Source organism: Leopardus geoffroyi, chromosome X (genome assembly GCF_018350155.1).
Source record: "Leopardus geoffroyi isolate Oge1 chromosome X, O.geoffroyi_Oge1_pat1.0, whole genome shotgun sequence".
Taxonomy (NCBI): Eukaryota; Metazoa; Chordata; class Mammalia; order Carnivora; family Felidae; genus Leopardus; species Leopardus geoffroyi.
In genome coordinates this window covers 27,919,694-27,942,484 of record NC_059343.1, presented here as the reverse complement: position 1 = coordinate 27,942,484, position 22,791 = coordinate 27,919,694, and the positions used below count along the sequence as shown (strand labels likewise).

At 36.4% G+C, this 22,791-nt stretch overlaps 1 protein-coding gene across 11 annotated transcripts in view; it reads left to right on the top strand.

Annotated features, from left to right (window-relative positions):
- DMD (dystrophin) overlaps positions 1–22,791 on the top strand; it is a 2,127,700-nt gene that overhangs the window by 959,650 nt on the left and 1,145,259 nt on the right. For all 11 annotated transcript variants that reach the window (XM_045472664.1, XM_045472669.1, XM_045472671.1 and 8 more), the window contains one exon: positions 11,371–11,565. In XM_045472664.1, the coding sequence (XP_045328620.1) occupies positions 11,371–11,565 (195 nt within the window). The remainder of the gene's footprint in view (positions 1–11,370; positions 11,566–22,791) is intronic.

Here is a 22,791-nt window from a genome sequence, read left to right as displayed (position 1 = left end):
TGAGTCACCCAGGCACCCAAGTAACAGCATTCTTTAATCTTTTCCTTTTAATTATTTTTATTTATTTATTTATTTACTTACTTACTTATTTAACATTTATTTATTTTTGAGAGACAGAGAGAGTCAGAACATGAGCAGGGGACGGGGCGGGGGGAGAGAGAGAGAGAGAGAGAGAGAGAGAGAGAGAGAGAGAGAGAGAGATACAGAATCCAAAGCAGGCTCCAGGCTCTAGGCTCTGAGCTGTCAGCACAGAGCCCGACGCGGGGCTCAAACTCACGAACTGCGAGACCATGACCTGAGGTGAAGTCGGACGCTCAGCCGTCTGAGCCACCCAGGTGCCCCATAATGTCTTTCTTTTAATAGGGTTCTGCAGGTTATACACCGCTGTCTTCTACGTTTCATTGCCATCTAGCTGCCACTATGTCCTAGTTTCCGTTGTGGCCAATACGAGGTCTGATGCTAGTCTCAGTTTCAGTATGTTTATATTTAAAGTGTTCTCTTCATCTCACTCTGTAAGTTGCTCCCCACCCTGTCCCTCAGAGTTGAAAAATTTCACAAGGGTGTGATTTAATATATTTCTAAATATGTTTCTTTAATTATTCTTTAACCCTTCTTGGTACTTGGGTAACATTTTTAACTTCAGCAAATCAATAATGTTTTAACTCAGGAAAATGTTGTCTTATAGTTATTTTAACTATAAGTTATTTGAAATATTTAACTGTCTCATCTGTTCTGTCTTCCCCTTTTGATATTTATCTTCACTACATATTATATGTACTAATTCTATCCTCTGTGTCTCTTATTGTCTCCCTTAGGATTTCATTTTCTTTCTGTTTTTCTCTCTGTTGTGAGGTACTTCCTCTGGTTGGTCATTCAGAACCCACGTTTTATTTTTAGCGGTGACCGTTCTCTTTTCCAAATCATCTATTGAATTAAAAAAATAACAGGTATCAGGCTTTCTGAGCTCTTGTGTTATCTTTTTAAAGCTTGTCATTTCATTTTTATTAAAGCTCTTGTCTCTTTCTTCTAGTATACGGCTTGTATGGACTGTCAGCTTTGTTTCCCTTTTTCAGTCCCTTGTATGTACTGAAAGGTCTTGTGTTCTTTTCTTTGTGCTTAAATTAAAGGGTATGAAATTGTTAGCATAAATGTAAGTCAGGTTTGTGGGTTCTATTATATACTGCTGACTGAGAAGCAACAAAAATAATAGGAGTATTTTTTTTTTTTCTGGTGAAGAAAGGCTTAACAAGCCACAACCTCCTGGAATAAGTATGTATAGGAAAGCATCCTGAGCTTATGAATTCGAGGTGGGGGCTAAAGCTGTCCTCTTATCTAGTACAGCCATTGCCCAGTAATGCCTTCATGAAGCACACAGGCAGGTACTGATTCCTTCCTCTGTCAAATAAATGTTGTTGTTAAGTCAATTGTCCCCCACAGATGGCCCCGTATATACACCTGGAAATCACCAGGTTCATAGTTTCCATCCCAGACTGTGCCAGAGGTTCAAATAACCTTTCAAAGACTATCAGTTCATGATCTTCCTGTGTCCACCTTCCCCTCTTTTCCTAAAATCCGAATCTCTGATGCATGCATTCTTCTCGAGTCTAGTAGTTAGTTATGGTTATTTTGGAGGTTGAGTCTACTCACCTGTGAGGGAGACAGAAAATGTGTATATTAAGGCACTATTCTCATCATGTCAACATTTCCATTTTATTTGTATGTATACACACATACCTGTATACATGCATAAATTATTTTAATGTTTATCTTTTAATGTTTAGTTTTGAGAGAGAGCGAGAGAGAGCACAAGGGGGTGAGGGGCAGAGGAGAGGGGGGACAGAGGATCCAAAGCGAGCTCCATGCTGACAGCAGCGAGCCTGATGTGGGGCTTGAACCCACAAACCAGAAGATCGTGACCTGAGCCTAAGTCAGACAGTCAACCCACTGAGCCACCCAGGTGCCCTTAATATTTGTTTATTTTGAGAGAGAGAGAAAACACAAGCGGGGGAGGGGCAGAGAGAGAGGGACAGAGAGAATCCCAAGCAGGCTCCATGCTGTCAGCCCAGAGCCCGACGCGAACCTCAATCCCACAAACTGTGAGATCATGACCTGAACTGAAATCAAGACTTGAACGCTTAACTGACTGAGCCACCAAGGTGCCCCCATAAACTTTCAACAGATAAATCCTGCATATGTAATTTGTAGACTTCACAGAGGTGCTTTTATTAATTAACTTAATCAGAGTTGATGAGACTACTTAGAGACTGAGGTGCTGTATATACAAAAACAAAGTACGCCAGCAGTTCAATCAAAACAGAGGTAGTATGACAAATTGACTGAATTTGAACTCTTGACATTTTAAATTGGATTTAGTAGCCAGTCGAAATCTCCTTTGTGAGGAAAACTGTCAATCTAGATATGCTACAACAATTGCTTTCTGATATATAGTAGCAGTGTTAAAATTTTTCACACACGAAGATCCTAGCTTTTGCAATATTAACTGTCTGTATTATTAAAAATTGAACACCATGTTATAATTTATTCTTATCAGCAACTAAAATCTTAATTGCGTTTCCTTTTAAATAATTTAGATTTAAATTTAAATAGTCACATGTAGCTAAGGACCACCACATTGGGTGGTCAGTTATAGGCATCTTCACTATCACGTTCTTATTTTTTATTTATTTATTATTTGTCATTTATTTATTTACATTCTTACTTATTTTTATTTCTTTCTTCCATTTTTTTGCTTTCAATTCTAGTTAGTTAACATACAGCGCAATATTGGTTTCAGGAGTAGAATTTAGTGATTCATCATTTACATACAACACTCAGCGCTCATCCCAACAAGTGCCCTCCTTACTACCAGTCACCCTTCTAGCCCATCCCCCACCCATCTCCCTCTGTCAGCCCACAGTTTGCTCTCTAAAAGACTCTTATGGTTTACTTCCCTCTCTCTTTTTTTTTCACTTCCCATATGTTCATCTGTTTTGTTTCTTGAATTCCACATCTGTGTCAGCATTATCAACAATAGCCAAACTATGGAAGGACCCCAAATGTCCATCGACTGAGGAATGGCCATTTATTGTTTTTACCATTTTATTTTATATGATTCATCATGATAAGTGTACTCTCTAATCTCCATCCCCCATTTTCCCCCATCCATCCACCCATCTTCCCTCTGGTAACCATTAGTTTGTTCCCTATAGTTAAGAGCCTGTTTCTTGGTTTGTCTCTCTCTCTCTCTCTCTCTCTCTCTTTTCCTTTGCTTATTTGTTTCGTTTCTTAAATTCCACATGTGTGAGATCATGAGGTATTTGTCTTTCTCTGACTGACTTAACACTATCATATTTTAATAAAAAATTCATTCAAAACCAGAATTATGCCCTGGGCATATTCAAAAATATGTACTTAGTTGCCAGATTAAATAATGTGGAGATAAATGATGGCCAGGTTTTCTGAGATGTTAGAGAAGGGTAACACATCAATTAGTATTGTGAACCTGCTCTGCAAAATCTGCTCAAACTGGGAGAGCCACAGGAATATAGAAATTAAGCAATATGGTAGTATGCTATATAATTGCAGAATTTAAAGTAATTCCAAAGTTATTTTTCTTGTGTTAATTTTATTTTCAATTTAAACTGAATACATGTATATATGTATATGTGTGTTCATTTTCACGTGAACATATGAAAAATTCCTTTGCCAGGTATTGCCAAGTTAACATGTCAGAATAGCTTCCTATCAGAAAATTGATACTAGATACATAAATTAAAATTTTTATATGGACAGTTTGGGAGGAGTTCACAAGGATTAAAAGGACTTCTTGACTGTATGTCTTCTCAGATACGCCAATCCACTGAGAGGCATTGCGGGCCTCCATGAAGGGACTAAAATTAATATCTCCTAAAAGTATCTGTATAACAATATCCCAAATAATTGCTTCACTTTTGTTCACGTACAGTGTTTTACATTAATAACAGAGACAACTGACAAGCCAACTTGTGCATGTGTAACAGCGTCGGATAGTAGTGGGCACTGAATTCGAGAAATGTGACTTGCTTAAATCAGAAATAGATTTAAATCCATACCAATGAAGATTACATTATGAAATGAAGGAAACACTCCTGTGTGAATTTTGGGAATTCCAAAATAGAAATTCTATGACAGCTGCGGACCCCAGCAGTTCTGGTCAAACATGTATTTTAAAAAATTATCTTTTTACGCTAATAATTTCTTTATTCACTTATTCAACAAGTATTTATAATAGCTTTCTATATGCTAGGTACTATGCTTGAGTCTTTGATACATATATTTTCTGTTGTAAGGCACCGAGGGTCTATAACCTTATCTGTGAAATGACCATGTTAGTTTTCCGGTGATTTCTTACAAGGTAGACGCTGTATGTTCGCACTGACCTTAGTGGGAACCAAAGCCCTTTTTCTTTCACTTCTCTTACAGGCTGTATTTAGTGACTAGAATTCTACCAAGTCACTAATTTATGTTAATTTATTGGAAATCCTTATTAAAATGCAAATGTTATCCTGTGGAGGCTAACTCTTTAAACCACTATAAGCCATTAACACATTATCAAGATTTAGTTTACCAGTTTAAGTAGACATTAATTTAGCTTGGCCCTGAGGTGTGGATCTGATGGTATGGAAGAGAAGAATCGCCATGAGGCAGATCAATAAGCAAGTCCAGCAGCCAGACCCTTGATACAGGACACTATACATACCTGGCCTCCTAGAAGTAAGACATACGTAGAGCCTGGCAAATCCAGCTTCGACTGCACACCCGTTTCAATGATACCCTGTCTTGTACCAAAAATTTGTTCCAATTTTAGGAGATAAATAATGTGGCTCTAAAGAATGATGTTCTGCAATAATTTGCACTGATTATTATTTAGTGTTTCTTATTATTTTGAACAAAAAGGGGGTACATCATAAGCTTCTTGCAGTTTGTTGATCCTTTACTTAATGATCATTTGAGGATCGATCTGTTTTTTCTTACATAGCTTTACACAGACAATTTTCTAGATGCTGCAGTAAAGCGGGTGGGAAGACCTAAGCGCAAACTCTCCATTACTATTTTCTGTATGAAAGATCATAACCAATCCATTAGGACTCATTAGGCTGATTATTTAAAGTCTTTCTACCCACCAACTTAATTAAACGCATAGAAGCCTGAGTATTGTGAAAATGCTAGTGTTGCCCTGGCATTTATGTGCATTCAGAACCGTAAACAGGAAAGACTAAACTTATACATATCTCATCTGCACCATGTTCTGGTTTCTTGTGTGCTTTATTATTTGATTCTTTTTTTCTGAGGATTAATGTAGGATTTTTGGCCAAATTGGATTTTTTGACTTGCCTTTTTAGGCTTGTAATTTGACTTGCCTTTATAGGCTTGATCGAGGAGAAATAAATAAAAATAGCTCAGGTGTCTTTCTTACCATAATGATCCCTACAAGGAAACTTAATTGTCTTTCTCTGAATACTTTTGAGACTGAGAAAGGGAGCTGCCTAAGTTCTTTTCCATTTCCTTGTCATTTATGACGCATTAGAACCCATATAAAGTCTGTAATCCTGTTTGGGATTTATACGCTTTTGTGTTATTATTTCAGAGTAATCTATATATTTAAGAATGCCCTTTTGAGGAAAGATAATCAGATATAAATGAACAGATTTTCATAATATGGGTCAGTTTAATCATTAATAAGTAATCTTGCTTTCTTTTAAAGATTTAGCCCATCTTTGTCTTTATTAACTCTAATGGAATTTTTTAAATGACTGCATTATTTTATTACATTTTTTTTGTCCAGATTCCAGTCTATTTTTGTTAGACTTTGAATGTGTTGATGTATTTTCTGTATACCATATTTATATTAGATATATTGGTATTTTAAGGAATATATCATAAAAATATGGGATATAGTACATTTTTCTTTTTGAGTTTCTTTGACCTCATAAATCATAAATGGGCCAGTAACCACAACCCATTTGAAATTTATATTGAGGTGAGAGAAATCATTTAAATCATGGAGGAAAACATTTTGTTTTAAAAACTTAGATATAATGCACTATTTGTTTCAAAACAGGATTGCTTCTCTCTTATGTAGTTATGTGGTCCTTCAAGAAACACATTTTAAGTGATAAAAAGAATGTGATAACTGGAGTTTCAAAGAAACCAAAGTTTATTAAAAACTTTATGAGTGATACCCATGCCTACTTACAAAGCTCAGAATCTCAAAACTGTTTTCACTTCACCTTTAGATGTTACAAATCATAGTTTTATCCTATCACAGTCCTTTTAAGCATCAGTTGAGTTTTCCATTTTTTAATAAAGATAGTACTTTGGGACTTTCTTCCACATCTCTTGATTTTCATTTCCAGAAAATAAAGACAGTGTGTTCTTTTGGGTATATATCGTTAGATATGAATATGAACAGAGAGAAATAAAATGAATTAGTATGGCTACAGCACTTCCTTGCTAATGATGCATGAATATCTATAATGATATAAGGTGGTAAAGAATATTAACAAAAGCAAGCTGATCTTCAAAATGTTAGACAGGATTTGTACACATCAGAATTCAGAAGGATATAATTATTCAAGGCAGAGTTAATGAAATTCAGAGGAAAAGGCAAAATCTGAATATGAGTGCATGGATTTTGCATAAAGAGGAGAAAATGAACATGATACTTCCAATTACACTGATTTTTTTAAAAATAACTGTGTGAGATTTTTATTAAACTAACTGCAAAGTCATTCATTGGTTATAGTGGATTTATTATAGACCTGCATGACTGTGTCAAACAATGATCTATTTTAAAGTGTAGATAGCAAACTACATCTCCAAATTTCTGACTCTGTTGATTAAAATGTTGGTTGTTTCTTGTATATGCAACTTTTGTTTCTCTATATTAAAATTTATTGCACCTATTACAACTTTATAATAAGGGAGAATATTCAAAATTTATAAAACCGAATTTTCTAAAAAAATGAGTTGATAGATTCCCAGTGGTGTCAAAGAATTATTTTGAGATTCTTGTATTTCTCATAAAAGCTCACAGGATCATTGCCTAGCTTTTCTCTATTCAAGTGATAGGTACCACTTAACTTCTCCTGTCTATCATGACTGGATACCATGTATCAAGATGATAGGCAGAACTAAATCCTCTGCTATCTCAGTCTTCATTAAATATATTCAATGTGTGGTTATTAACCTTTTAGAATTTTATTTACAAAATACACCTGAATCACTGTCCACAGGTAAATGTAACTGGATGGCATTTTAGGAATTATAGGTACTCTAGTTATTATTATTATTTTTTTACAAAAGAAAAAAAGAAAGAAGATCACTGATTTATCAGTAGTGTAGTATGGCAAAGGTTAGTTACATTGTTCTTCTCATTCATATCTTTTCTAAAGTGATAGAATATGCCCTTCTAGTTCTTTGATTGTTCTCTTCAACCATAATAGTTTTAGTATTTCTCAATATTCCGGAGAATATCTTCATGCCATGTGAGCATGGAGTGAATAGGTTATGCTATAATTAGTCCACTTATTTTCATGAATTGATACCATTTGCTCTAAGACTTGTCTATGATAGTCTTGAAAATAATCGCAAAATACATATTAATAGAGCATGCCTCGTGTGCAATATATTGGCAAATGTTTCTTTGAAGGGTATTGCCTTCAAGTCGGTGATGGTGATGGCTTCGTTCTTAAAGACAGTAAAATACAAAAATGGTTTCTAGAACCAGATGTAAAATTTCAATTCTTTGAAAACTTCTGAATTTAAATAGATGTCACCTAACAATCCCCTAAGAGAGATTTCCATTGAAATATAGGTGAAAATGGTTTTGCTCTTGATGTGATGATGAATATTTCTTATGTGGGCAAGAAGCACTTGGATCAATATGTAATAAAATAATCTAGGACAGACATTTAGTCAAGTAGTGAAAAACTTAACAAATGTGAAGCCAGAGGACAGTGTGCAATGCACATTCATAGATCCCTGGCTGAGGGCTACAGAACTTTGTGGTTAGCATTAGTATTTAAATAAATCTCATTTTTTAGTTTGTATTTAAATTTTTTAACCTTTGTTTATTTTTTTTTTTATTTTTTTTTTTTAAATTTTTTTTTCAACGTTTATTTTTTTGGGACAGAGAGAGACAGAGCATGAACGGGGGAGGGGCAGAGAGAGAGGGAGACACAGAATCGGAAACAGGCTCCAGGCTCTGAGCCATCAGCCCAGAGCCCGACGCGGGGCTCGAACTCACGGACCGCGAGATCGTGACCTGGCTGAAGTCGGACGCTTAACCGACTGCGCCACCCAGGCGCCCCTAACCTTTGTTTATTTTTGAGAGAGAAGAGCGACACAGAGTGTGAGCAGGGGAGGAGTGGAGAAAGAGGGGGAGACAGAATCCGGGGCAGGCTCCAGGCTTCGAGCTGTTGGCCCAGAGCCCAGTGCGAGGCTCGAGCTCACAAACCGTGAGATCATGACCTGAGCCGAAGTCGGAAGTCAGAGGCTCAGCCGACTGAGCCACCCAGGCGCCCCTAAATAAATCTCATTTTTAAAAAGAAAACCTTTATTTGAGTATAGTTGGCCCACAGTGTTACATTAGTTTCAGGTGTACATTTTTATAAAATTCCTGTATGTGCAACAAAATATCATTAGCCAAAAACACCAAAGAATTAGAAACTTGGGTTTTAAATTGTGTTACTGGAAGTTAAGTCCAAGGCAGTAGTCAACTTTGAGTTTATTTTTAGTCCTTCTCCACTCTATTGTATTTAACTGTTAAGTTCCTTGCTGTCGATAATCCATAATTACTATATTTGTGAGTCATTAGTATGAATCTAAGATAGCTGAGAGTGCCTCAAGGGTAGCAAATGAAGATCAAGGAAACTACATGTCAAAAAAGAAACAGAAGATGTAAAAACTTAGGATTACTTTCCTTTTAAGAGAAAATGATATGGATAGGCATTAAAACATTTTGGAACTCACACTGATCTTATTTTTAAGTTTGTTTGTTTGTTTCCATAGCAGCTGCTATGGAAGACAGTATGGAGGTTCCTCAAAACATTAAAAACACCAATACTATGTTATCCAAAAATCCTTCCAGCAATTCAAAAACCTTGAAATCGGGACTTCTTTTTTTACGTTTATTTATTTATTTTGAGAGAGAGCAAGAGCACATGAGAGGGGCAGAGAGAGAGAGAGAGAGAGAGAGAGAGAGCAGGAGAGAGAATCCCAAGCAGGTTCCTCACCATCAGTGCAGAGCCCAATAAGGGGCTTGAACTCATGAACTGTGAGTTCATGACCTGAGCCAAAATTAAGAGTCGGACACCTAATCGAATGAGCCACCCATGCGCCCCCACGCTGATTTTTTTTTAAATGAAATTCAGATGTTCTCTAAATATTTTGAAGATATGTCTCATTCTAAAACAACCTGCTTGGTTAAATGTATACATCCACAAATACATGGATACATACATATGCAAGAGAGAGATAAACTACTACTTGTTTTCTACCCAACTTTGTCCCAAATAACAAAAACGACTACTGTAGAAAAACTTACAGGTATAAAATGTATACAATTGAAAAGCAAGAAAATTGAACCATTACCAAAAAATACTGTAGGAACATTCTGGTTTCAGATAATGTAGAACTATCTTTCCTTCAGGAGTTGAAGAAATTTATGTAGATAAGAAAAACAATTTATTAACCTGGAAATTTTTAAGAACAACATCCACCAGTCTAATAGAATATATGAAAGTCATAATAAATTCGGTTGACTTGTGTTAACTCTACTAGTTAGTATTAAATTAATGTGTTAGTGGAAATTGCACATTCACATGTCTGCCGATTTATTTTTTTCTTTTAAACTGCTGAAATGGTTTGAAATGAAGAGATTGAGAATTTAAATTTAAAAATATGTGGTTAAATCTGTGGGTTGTCCTCTTTAAACTGTAGCCCAAAATTCTATTATTATTTTGAATGCAGAATTAGAAGTACAGGCAAATTATCATTTTATTCATGATGAAAGCATATGTATCATGTATTTTGGTCAAGATATACACACAAAATCGAATTTTGTAAAAAGTACAATTCTGTCATTTAAGCTAATTGGTGTAATTCTGTGAATTTGCAGTGTTATAAGTAAATGAGACATCTAAGTTGCAATTATTTTCATATTATGTAAGAACTGAGTACAAGAATTCTGGACCTGAGAAATTAATAAGAACGCATACATAGTCCAGCTGATAATTTTACTCATCTTTACATGGATTCAGTCTGAAATCCTAAGCTCCATTTAATTGCATTCCTGCAGTAATGAGGATGGTCTTGTCATAAAACCTGTGAAGTAAGAAATGGCTGTGTTAGCATGCTTATCATCAGAACTCCTCTAGAGACCCTGTCACTGAAACCCTCAGCTGACCCCATCAACAGGCAGATGGCAGTTGATCAATTCAAAACGAAGTTACTGGAAAACTAATTTCAATTACAAGAGTTTTGTTGCTTATAGTATAGACAGAAAAGAGCAGAGGTCATCTCTCTCTCTCTCTGAATTTGCGTGCCAAATAGTATTTATTTCATGCTCTTATAAGGAATAAGGGAAGAGGTTCTATTGGCCAAATCCAAAAGGAATCTAAACTCCCAATGCCCATCGATCCTAGTGCTTGAATGGCAGGTAGGAAAGTGTAGACGGAGGACAGGCTAGTACTTCCTTAGACCTTAGGGCTTTCTGGAGTTCTCATTAAAATGGGAATCCCATTCTCAGTCTTCCTCATCTCGTGCTTCAATTATCGGTTAACTTAACAAGAAACTAGCATCAAATAGGGGATGTCAGCCGATGTCTGAAATTTGGAGGAGAAGGGTACTGAATATAAAGGTATATACCAGCCAAAACCACTTTGGCCCTCTTTTACTTCAATCAAGATTAAGGAGAAAAGTATAGGAGAAGTTCCTTTGGTAGAAAAACCACACATGTAGACTACCCCCCCCCCATTTCTACTTCATACCTAATTTTCCAGGAAGCTAAGAATTACATTTTAAAAAACAATTATGAAAATCATCCTTTTCTTAGAGTAAAACTATCCCTCTCATGACCTTATGGCTCTTGGTCTTTCATTCTTATATTCGTGGTACTAACGTGTATGTATGTCTTATCTTTAAACGTTTCTAACACTTTCTGCAAGAAGAGGGTATATAAATAATAACCCTTTTACTAGACTTACCATCATGGATTTTTGTTCATTTTCAGCCCTCTGCCAGCTCTAGACTGGAATTTATATAAATTCAGTAGAGGTCTTTTCATTATTAGGAAGCTAAAAGAATTCTTCTTTTGTATATCTATACCAGCACACAGTCCATGAAGAATCGATGATGGTGATGACTGAAGACATGCCTTTGGAAATTTCTTATGTGCCTTCTACTTACCTGACTGAGATCACTCACGTCTCACAAGCCCTGTCAGAAGTGGAACAACTTCTTAATGCTCCTGACCTCCGTGCTAAAGATTTCGAAGATCTCTTTAAACAAGAGGAGTCTCTGAAGGTAAAAGCAAAGCATTTTTGTTAAATTTTACAAGATACTCATCTTGATCATTTGCAGGAAGAAAACAGTTGACCTAAATGTACACACTGAAGGCATTTTGACTCCCTTATCGAATTACTAGCACACTCCACGGGATGCTTAGTTGTAGAAATCCGGGGGTAGAGAGAGAAACATAGAAGAGGGATTTTATAATATTTAATGTTGAGAGACTTTCTAAAAGAGGGAAGAAACTAAAAATAATAGTTTCACATCGATTTAGGGCAGAAAGGACTCACCCAAAAATAAGCTTTGATAGGGGAACAGTATATTCGCACCTAATACATTCCTTTCTCCTCCCATAAAAGAGGGAATTAGAGGAGATTGTAAATTTTATCTATTAAAAAATACAAAAGAATAAATTATATCTCTTGCCTATAGTTTTAACTTAATATATATATTCAATTTAGAATTAGTTCCAGTATCAGTACTATAATATATGGAGTCTAATCAAATAGAAAGCAATGAAATATTTTCTCTAAAATTACCAGCCAAAGGCTACCAACCAAATCCAGTTTTGTCTTTGTTTTTGTTTTTGTTTTTTTCAAACCACCAACTGCAAATTTCTGAATCCCAAATGAAGGCAAAACATGATGAGGGAATAGCCTTTGAATTATAGAGGGAAGTGTCTGAACCTAAATGAACGCAGCATCAAGAAAATGTACACAATAATGTGGGCCTCAAGATAATTTTTGTGATCATACATTTTACACTCAGAATGAAATAGTATAGCTTGGTATTTTTCAATGCAAATAGTGGGAGATTATAGACAGAAGATAAGTTCACTCTCAGCAGCACGTATTAGCCAAAGTGTCTTATACTCTAAATGATTTTTTGAGAACTCATTCCATATCACACATTTGTCTGCATAGGTATACAAATAGATAAAGCTGTTTGTTTGTTTTGGAAATCAGAGCTGCGGTATCTTGAGTCACTTGAATTTCCTATCTTATGTTGTATCAAGTAAGCTATAAAATTACATGCTAAAATAAAATAAGAAATGCATGGATCTCTGGAACTATTCCATCCATTTCAGTATGGTGTTCTTTCTTAGTATTTTTGAAATAAAAGTCAGATCGCTGACGGATACAGTGAAGAAAAGAAACCCAATCAGTTGATAAAGGATACATGCCGGCATTCCTGTCATTATTCACATTCACTAATTTCACATGACAGCACAGTTTATAAGTTCATCATTGTCATTCAACATGTAAATTACTGCTAATGAGGTAATATTCATTTCATTCCATGTTCGTGGACATATGGGTCAGGAGAGCAGTGACCCTAAGCTTATTAAGTTGCCCATTGAATATCTTTGTCTCCATACCTCTTAACCTGGCACACTCAGAATGATGGGCCCCTGGCTATGCTCAGCTAATCATTTGTTCTTCCAGATGTATTTAAGAGTATTCTAGCTATTGCCAATTGTGATGGTATTGATTACTGTGGTTTGTAAAGAGGTATTATTGCAGGTTTAATTTAACCAGATTATTGAATCCTCATGAGATGCATTTTTGGGGATAATTCCAGCTCACCACCTGAAAATCTCCTGAAGCAGGGAAATGGGCTTCCTACCTCTGTGGGCCTTTTGAAGAGGATAGTTTTGATCTCAGTCTTTTCAATGAATATGTATTTCCTCTTAAAGGCATTCATCATTGTCATTATCCAGTAGTAAAAATAGAAAAGTAGCACATAAATTGTACAGCTGCTGGTTGGGAAGGTTTGAAATTAAATTGTGGTTGACTTTATTCCTGACAGATTTGCATGAATCAAATTACAGAACTGTAGTAGGCATTGTTGTGGTTTAACATACATATTCTTGAAAGTACAACACAACACAAGTAATGTGTAATAAGTTAAAATAATTACTTTCTGAACATAATACTACTAATATAGCCCATATAATTTCCATAGAGTTATTGAATTAGAAAGCCACCTAATCATTTTGACAAAAACAAAGCAGATAAATACCTGTTTACATATGGAAATCTGCATTTAATAGCTAATACATGAGCTAAGGCATAACTAGCAATGAATGAGAAATACATAAAAACTATTTATTCTTATATCAAAGCCAATACTCGCATTGTGAATCAATTGACTGTGTTTGTTTGTATATAAAAATTTATAACCATTGCACAAATGATAGTACATTTGAAAATGTTTTGAAAGAATTTAAAGTTTTGAAAGTCTCAATCACTATGAGGAATGGCTTATACTTTATTTTTAAGAAAAACTGTGAACTGTCTTAATACAATTTGCTCAAATATAATTACTACGTTAAGTCATGAAAGCCTGCTTCAACATGCCTTTTATGAAAGTGTGAGCATAAAAGAGGGTAGAACTCTGAGTGCCAGGGATCGAGGGCAGGGAGAAATGGGGAGTTGCTGTTCATTGGGTATAAAGTACAAATGGAATCAGTTCTAGAGATCTGCTGTACGACACTGAGCCTATAGGTAACAATAAGAGGCTAGATATCATATTAAGCCTGTTATTAAGTTGTTCTTACGACAACACAAATGATAATAAAGGATAAACATAGAACTTTTTAAGTTTCCAAAAGTTTGATCCCTGAGAGTTTTAAATATTTAACATCTCGTGAAAGCAGAAATGATTTATTTAAGGGGCCCAAATGGAAAGGATTTATCCTAATGCTGTCATATGCCTGACTTTACTGAAAACTTCAGTTGTATTGGCATCTCCAGTATTCTTGGGGCCTCACCCATACCCCCTCCACACTCAGGGTTCCTTGTTCTGTGACTGGCAGCTGCCACCTGCAGGTGCCTGGGACTCTGCCCAGAGCTCTCTCTAGTCGTCCAGACTCGTAAGTGTCAGGGAGTTAAGGCGCTGCCTCCCCACCATCTCCCAACAAACCTCAACCAGTGACAGGTAGTTTTCTATGGATAAAGACTGAGACCCACTGTGCACAGTAGAAATCTTCCTCATATTACAGTCGTTAACTGGTTTTCTCACCTCTCCTCTCTGACTGCCTTACCAGGGCTTCCTGGGATCATTCCCAAGTAAATCATGTGCCTTTATGTTCTAGTCTTAGAATCTGCTTCTAGGGCATCCAACCTTTGATAATTTTGAAAGAAATAATAGCATATACACTGTTTAGTCAGCATTTACTAACAGAAATCTTGGAAAATACTCCATTCAGGTTGATGACTGTGCTACTTCCCCACTAAGGAGCCCCTTAAGTTGCTTAATTAGACCTTGGCAGTAATAAAGTAAGCTTTGAAGACAAAAATAAGAGCATGGATTAGAGTAAGGGTGACAATGTGGTTTAATCTTTTGCTATAATAAGAATTAGTTTTTATCCACTGGTCAGGCACTGTTAATAATCTACCTATATTAACTAATTTAATCCTCACTACAAATCTATGAAATATGAAAAGTTATTTTCCACATTTGAAGATGAAAAAAAAACTAAAGAAATAGAGAGCAACTTGATAAAGTTGGCGCAGCTAATATTGATGGAGCACAGATTTGAACGCAAGCAACACAGCTCCAGGGTCTGAGCTGTTAACCACTGTACCATACTACCTCACGAGGTTTTTTTCTCGGGTTCTCTGTTGAGCATACCAAACATGAATTTGGACAAAACACAGTAGAATATGGAGGTCTGTCATGCCCAGTTTGTAGGAAAAATGTCCTGAGTTCTCATTGTCTATGAATCCATGAAGGTTTAACAAGATTCCATAAAAGGAAGGAAGGGAGGAGGCAAGGGGGGGGGGTAGGGAAGAAGAGAAAAGGAAAGGGAAGGAAAGAAAGAAGTCAGACATGAATCATCTCACTTCTTTCTTCTAAGCTGATGATAGTACACATGCTCTGGTTGAGGTGAATAGAAATTGTTTGTGGTTTTGGTAGGCAAGAGAGTGACAAGAAGTGTGGACATGTGAAAAAAGCTCACAGATGTTGACATGGCACTTGGGCCTAATGCACAGTTTAGAGAGGATCCAAGTAGACACAGCTATTGTTCAACCTCAACAGCACTTGGAAGAGCTTGTTGTGAGCTTAATGAGCCAAAGGCTGTAAAGCAAAGTCGCTCAGTCTTCTTTGACTGGTTCAGCTTTTAAGTGGGGCCCTTGAGACCTAAGAGAAATTGTTAGGACAAGCTGCTAATCTAAGGAGTGAGGATTTTTGCATTCAAACATATTTATTAAGCTCTTATTATGTACCTGGCATCACTCTAAGTGCTTAAAAAATGGTGAACCAAATCAACGGACCCTGCCGTTTTTACCATAGCAGTGGGAGACAGCATGTAGGCAAACACAGAAGTAATAAATAAGTAAATATTGTATATTTAAAGAGGATACTTGTTATTAAAAAAAACCCCACAGAATTGGATAAGGGATATCAAATTGCCAAAGGGGTAGGAGTAGGTGAAATGGAAAGAGGTGGGATTGCAATTTTAAGTAGGGTGGAAAGGACACTTGCACAAAGATTTGAAGAGACTAAGGGAGTCATCCTAGTGCTCAGCCTTGCTGTGTGGGCAGAGCGGATAGTCAGGGCAGAGGCCCACATGTTGGGAGCGTCCCTAACTTGATCACTGTACAGCAGGGTTGCCAGTGTGGCTGAAGCAGAATAAGTCAGAGGAGGGTAGTAGGACCCCAGATAAGGGCCTGTGGGTGTTACAGATTGTGAAGGGCCTCGGGTGCCGTTGTAAAGACTACCTTTTGCTCGGACTGAGAGGAGACATTGTAGACTTTTGAGGAGATGAATGACATGATCTGGTTTGTGCTTTAAGTAGACCTAAAAGGGATCAAGAGTAAAACCAAGGAGAGCGATTGGAGAAGAGATGCTGGTGGTCTGGGCTAGGGTGGTTGTGAGAGATTCCCAGACCCTGGTAATGTTTTCAAAGTGGAGGCAACAGATTTATTTCTTTATCCACAGAGACTTGAGCATGGATGTATAAAGACCTATTCTCAGCAGATTTGGGGCTCAGCAGAATTTAGGTGTCCTGTGAATTTGGCAGAGGATTCCTTGAGGGATGTAAGATGTCTTCTCACCGATATTTATGCCTTCTGTCCTCATCTTGCCTTGAAGCAGGGGCAAAAGCCCTGGCAATGAGATCTTATCTCCCTGATCAGGATCTTTCTCCATTGGAATCTATTTCATCACATCTAAGCACACGCTTAATGATGCCGGTCATTTGAATGAGGAAAAAACTAGTACCATGTGCAAACTTTTTTAGCCTGGTATTAAGGGAATTAAATAATAGAAGGAGATACCTCACGTACAAATCTGAACCAAAGATTTGAAGGCAAATAAAAGAATGAATGTTTCTGCACACCTTGTAGCGCAGGGGCATACTACATAGAGCGTTAGATTTTTTTCACCGATTTAATAATATTCCAACAAGAGGAGTTTGCAATTATTCTAAATTAAGTAATCATGGAGCGTATAAAATGTCAAAGCAAAATTTGATTCTAAATGCTTTTTGAATTCTACTTAAATTAAATGTATTACCACATTGTAAAAACTGATCTTTTGGACTACATATAACATTTTGGAATAATGTAATCATTTAGTGATTTCTCTGAGGAAAATCAAGTTTTTCAGCTAACACATTCATTCAGCTATAAATATAATTCCTTTCTTCAACTGTTTTTATCATTGGGGATTTATTTGTTCAATTTGCTATTTATATTTGTGAATTACTTTACAAATATTAATCTAGTCACTGTGATTTAAATCGTACTTCATTCATTTTATCAGTACTTAATTTTTCATTCCTCTTCTAGTGAAGAGATTATAGATATTTACTGCATCGAAACCATGGCCAGCTCATATTTACTTGTGATTTTAGTACAGTTTTCTTTTATATTGTACACATGTCTCTCTTTTACAGGGGATAATCCATTCTCTTCTGCCTGCCATTATTTCATCAGGCCCAACCATTGTCCTACTTTGGCTCCCTAGCTGTAGTGTACTCCCATCTTTGCTAAAATGCACTTTGAGAACCACTCCTGCTTAATTTCTCTCAGCAAGACTATTTGGATCATCCCCATCCTATAAATTCAAGAAGCCAGAACTTTCCACATTAAAACATACAGTTCATGAGGCTGGAGGAAGTTCGGAGGTCGAAGTTCAGTTCTGGGGAGGTTTCCCTTCTGTTCATGACCAATTCTCTTCTTTGACCAAGTCACATGCCATCTTCTGATGTGTGACATATAATTGCTGATTTGTTAGTTCTGCAAGGACCATGCATCCTCCTATGGAGAATGTTTCGGACAAAATCCGTTGTTGTATTTACGAAGTGCTGTTCGCATGTGGACCATAAGCCGTGCAGAAAAAGCAAGAGGATAACTTACCATAGAGCCACTAAAAATAACTTTAAGATTCTTCTTTAGAAGCTCAGAAAAATCTCATTAATAAGTACTTTAATGCCTTTTGATTGAACACTCTTCCCAATTTGATATGTCATTAATGTAGAGCCTGGTAGCTGGATGGGACTTACAGAGGATAAGAATTAGATTTATTTAGGGTCTTGCCTTCATCTGTCAGATGAAGACAAATTCCAGAGAGTGAAAATGAACTGGAGTTTGAGTCTTTGGTGCGCCGTTTGCTCTTTTTCAATTTTCAGATAGATCTACTCCCCAATGACTGCTGTCACAACAGCCACTAATGGGTTTCTCTAATCTTTTTTTTTTTTTTTCCTTAGAAATCAAAGTTGTGTGCTCTTCTATTAACCAAGTTACATAGGGTCTCAAGGCATTTTTGTTAGCTCATACTGCTTAAAGCTATTATTTTCAGCTACCCCAAATGTGAAAACAGTAGTGCAGGGTTTTATAAATCTGAAGACACATGCAACATGCACTTAAGTGTAAATATATCCATTTAACTGCAGCGCTGCATTTATTAAAATGGTGATAGTGAGTCAGCAACAGCAAAAGATACAGTTTTCACCGCCAGCAATGGTTTGCAAATGAGCTATCTGCTCCTTCTGACCTGTTCCCTGTGGTGACCAGCAAACATCACATGCACAGCCACCAGGCAGAAAACACAGTATCTTTTGTTGTTCACCACTGGATCTACAAGTCCTAGAACAGTACCAAGCAGTTAATAGACACTCAGTGTGAATCTGTTGGATGAATGAACGACAGTCTTGTAAATCCAGATAGGGACTCCGTGATCTAAGAGGACAGAGCATTGTTAAGTTAATCTAGCAGTACCAAGCCTAAAAGGAGAAACAAAATTAGACTCTTTTATATTATACTCTTGGTCATTGATTTAAATCATCCAGACATAGGTGACTTCTAACAATCTGTGCACATATACTAGCATGGAGACATTTATGCTATCTAGGTTTGGACATACTGATTTTTAGGCCAATCACTTATGAATGTATGTGGCAGGAAATCCACATGGAATTAAAATGTTAGTAATATTTTGCGTACACTGAGCTTGCATTATATGGTAAAACACTGAATTGGAACACAAAAGACTTAGATTTAGATCCCACATCTGACTCTTGTGTCCTTGAGCAAATCATGTAAGTCTCAGTTTTCTGAACTTTGAACTGAAATTAATGATAATACCTGTCTCAGCCTTTTCAGCTGTACACTTGTGGAGATAAAGTGAAAGCATGTACGATTATGTGAAAAAATTCTTGTAAAAGTGTGTAATTATATAAATTTCACAATTTGTAAGACCCGTCTTACTTCATCAAATACCCAAAATCTTAAAAATCATTATAAATTAAATTTTTATGGAAATAATCTATTAAAACTGGTCTTTTAAAAAGGAGTAAACCTTATACAATTGCATATTTATGTGTAAAATGCTTTAAATAACATGTTGACAACAGCATAAAATATACATAAAGTTGTTTCCAGATTTGGCAAATAGCCTAAAGTTTAAAAAAAAAGAAGTTTCAAGTCAACGAGAATGCACGGAGTCTAAAAAAGCTTGTTTTTGACAAAAACTTCTTTTAGAGAATCTTATTTATGCTCATTTTCTTTTACTATATTTCCAACGCTAAGTATTACTTATGTGGGGGCAAACTTTTCCATTCTTCAATTAATTTCAAATACTAAAAAATAATTCTGTGTTCTGTACTTCTCTTGAGGTTGTGAAAACTCTAGATCATTCCAAGTTTCTCTGCGCTATGGCTTTTACCAAGAATAAGATGCTGTGTTTTTCAGTTTGTTTTGTTGTTTTGTTTTGAGTTTTGTTTTCCAGTGAAATTTATTGAATTCACTTTTTCCCAACTCCTTTTCAGTAACTTACAATTCTTTGTTCAGATTACAGAACTATGAAAAAAAAAGAACTTGATTTAAAGTGTTTTAAAGCATTGAAGCTTCTCTTTCTTGGAGTTCCGAGATTTATTTTTATTACTTATTTTTTTTTCCTTTTGCCATTTAGAAAAGCTACTCTTTATTCATTTTCCTGCTTACGTCGGTAATCATGACCACATTAATACTATAATAGCTTTCAGTTGAGCCTTATGAAGTGACATTATGTAGATCAAAATGTTCAAATATTGGCAATTGTGTATAGTTCATTCTAATTCAGTGACTTTTCTCCAAGTCTACTTTTTTCTAAATCCTAATGCATATCGTTAAACATTCAAGGAAAAGAACTAAAAAGTTTCTTTTGCAAACCACATATAATTAATGGGCACCATTTACTCCCAATTCCCAAGTTGAATTTGCCACACCTTAGACAAAAGAGTAAAGAATGTTCTCAGCATTTGGGGTATCTGTGGGGCTTCCACAAAGGTAAAGATAGGAAGTAGAATGTTAGGATTCTCCTTCTGTATCATGTTTTGTTTTGTCATTCTTAAATTTTAGTGTAGGTTTATCTCAGAACGATGATATGAGACACTGGTTTTGCTTTCTCTGTCCCCCATCAAAAACACTTACGATGGAATGCATGTTCTCCCAACATCAACAACATTAATCATGTATAAAATAGGTAAAATATTACCAAATAGGTTTCCTGTTTTTTCCAAAACAGAGTACGTCATTTGTATTCTTACAGACTTAACTATATCTTGTATAGTAGCTATCTATGAACTTGATTGATTACTCATACTGGATTTTCAGTTCTTTGTCAAAATAATAATATGCTCATGATGGCATATGTATACAGGATAAAAAGAGTGTAAAGGGAATAGAGGAAAGAAAAACATCCTGTCCACAGTTTTAAATCCCATTCCTCAGTGGTAATCATTTCTTTTAGGTTTCCCTCGATTGCTATATTGCCTTAGAATTTTTCTCCATAAAACCTACCTGCCCCTCCTCAACTCAGTTACACAAGACATAAAAGCATGCCCTGGTTCTAAAAAAATGGAAACATAGAATGCCATATGTCTAATTTTGAAGAGAAATAGCATTTGCTTCCTTACAACTCTGCTTTGCTATGTGTAAGAGCCAATTTTTCTATCAAGACTTTCAATAAAGTGATTTAGACAATGTGCGCAACTCAACACAAAATGTACCTATCGCAAAATGACTTGTGAAATTGTTTCCAGTTTAGCTGCTGCCGATGGACTAGAATCATTGTCTTTGAGGAATACTTGGGGCAGTAAAGTGAAGGTTTTACATTTTTCTTTTCTTGTCGATGCTCTGTGGCATGTGAGAAACATGGGCAGAGGTAATTCTGAATGAAGGAGTTAGGTATCTGAGGTATCTGAGGAAACCATGGAGCAACTTAGCCAGAAATGCAGATGGACTGTTATTCTTCTATTTACTCTAATGGCTAAATAACCAGTAAAAGTGAAATAGAATAAACAGGGAAATAACTGAAGAGCTCACAACATCTGTTGGGACCTGAATGCATATCTGCCATGGTTCAAGAACAGTGTAACAAAATCTTAAGGTTCAGTGATTCCATTCAAATTGGATTTTCATAAGCAAGTTAAGATTCAGAGCTTCAGCTCCACTTTTCCCTTCAAATCAACAAATACTTATTAATGCTCAAATACTGGGTTTAACACTCTAAAAGAGAAATATAAGACTTGATCTCTGCACTCTCGTAATTTGTGACATTAATGGGATACACATATCAGAGTTATGCAAACAAGTTAGGAAGCAACGAAGGTAGGAAAGGCATAATATAGCCAAAATACCGTATAAGGAATATGTGAAACAGAATTCATGAGGAGGAGAAAGCAATTCAGAACTCAGAAAGCTGAAGCAGAATAGTTTTATAAAGAAGAAAGCCCTTGAATATCTGTAGTTGGATGTAATTGGAATTTGGACAATACTAATAGCTACCACTCATTTATTTTGTCCCAGGACATGTTTTAAATTCTTTGCTTATGGTGAGTCATATGGTCATCACAACAACCTTATGAAGAAAGCACTCTTATTATACCCATATTCAGAATTATCCCAGCTAGAGATGGTGGTGTGTATCAGAGCGGTGGCAGGGTCAAATTCTGGACACATTCCAAAGGTCGAGCTCATAGGATTTGGTGGCCACTTGCGTGTAGGCTGGGAGAGAGAGAATTCGAGGATACCACGAATAATTTTGTCATGAACAACTGGGAGAATGGAGCTGCCGTTAAACTATATACTGCGGGCGATTGCAGGAGGATCAGGTTGGGGGAAAGATTTGGTATAAGTTTAGTGGTGATATGTTAAGCGTAAGATGTTTATTAGACATCCACATGAATATCAAGGAGACAGTTGGATAGATACAAGTCAGAGTTCAGAAGACAATCTCGATTAGAGATGTACATACGGGGAAAAGTAGGGGTAATTTCTTAGCTCTTCTTCCACACTTGCTCACAATATGTATCTTTTCCTATGTTCATTTCCCAACCCTCTTTCCTTCTAACCCCACCTTTGTGGACAATCTCAGCCCCACGCCCATGACTTAAATATCAGTTTGACACAAATGGATCTTATTGGCGGAGGTAGAAAGCGGGAGAGGCAAGATGCCAACATAGCATCAAAGACCTATTGCTAATAGGGCCCAACAGAGGTGGCCTCTGGCAGATGTAGGGACTCAGCCATTTAATGACAGACTCTGCTTAAGGCCACAGCAAGGTGTCTGTGGACTAAAAGAAATTGGATGGCAGAGGTAGACAGAGAAATAGAGAGGAAGCTGAGGCAGAGCCAAATGAGGTAAGACTAGGGACGCCAGGGCTATGTGATGAGGGTTATGCATAACAGTACTGAATGCTGCAGAGGAGGCAGTGAGGAAGCTGTTGATGAACCAATAAATCGAATTTTC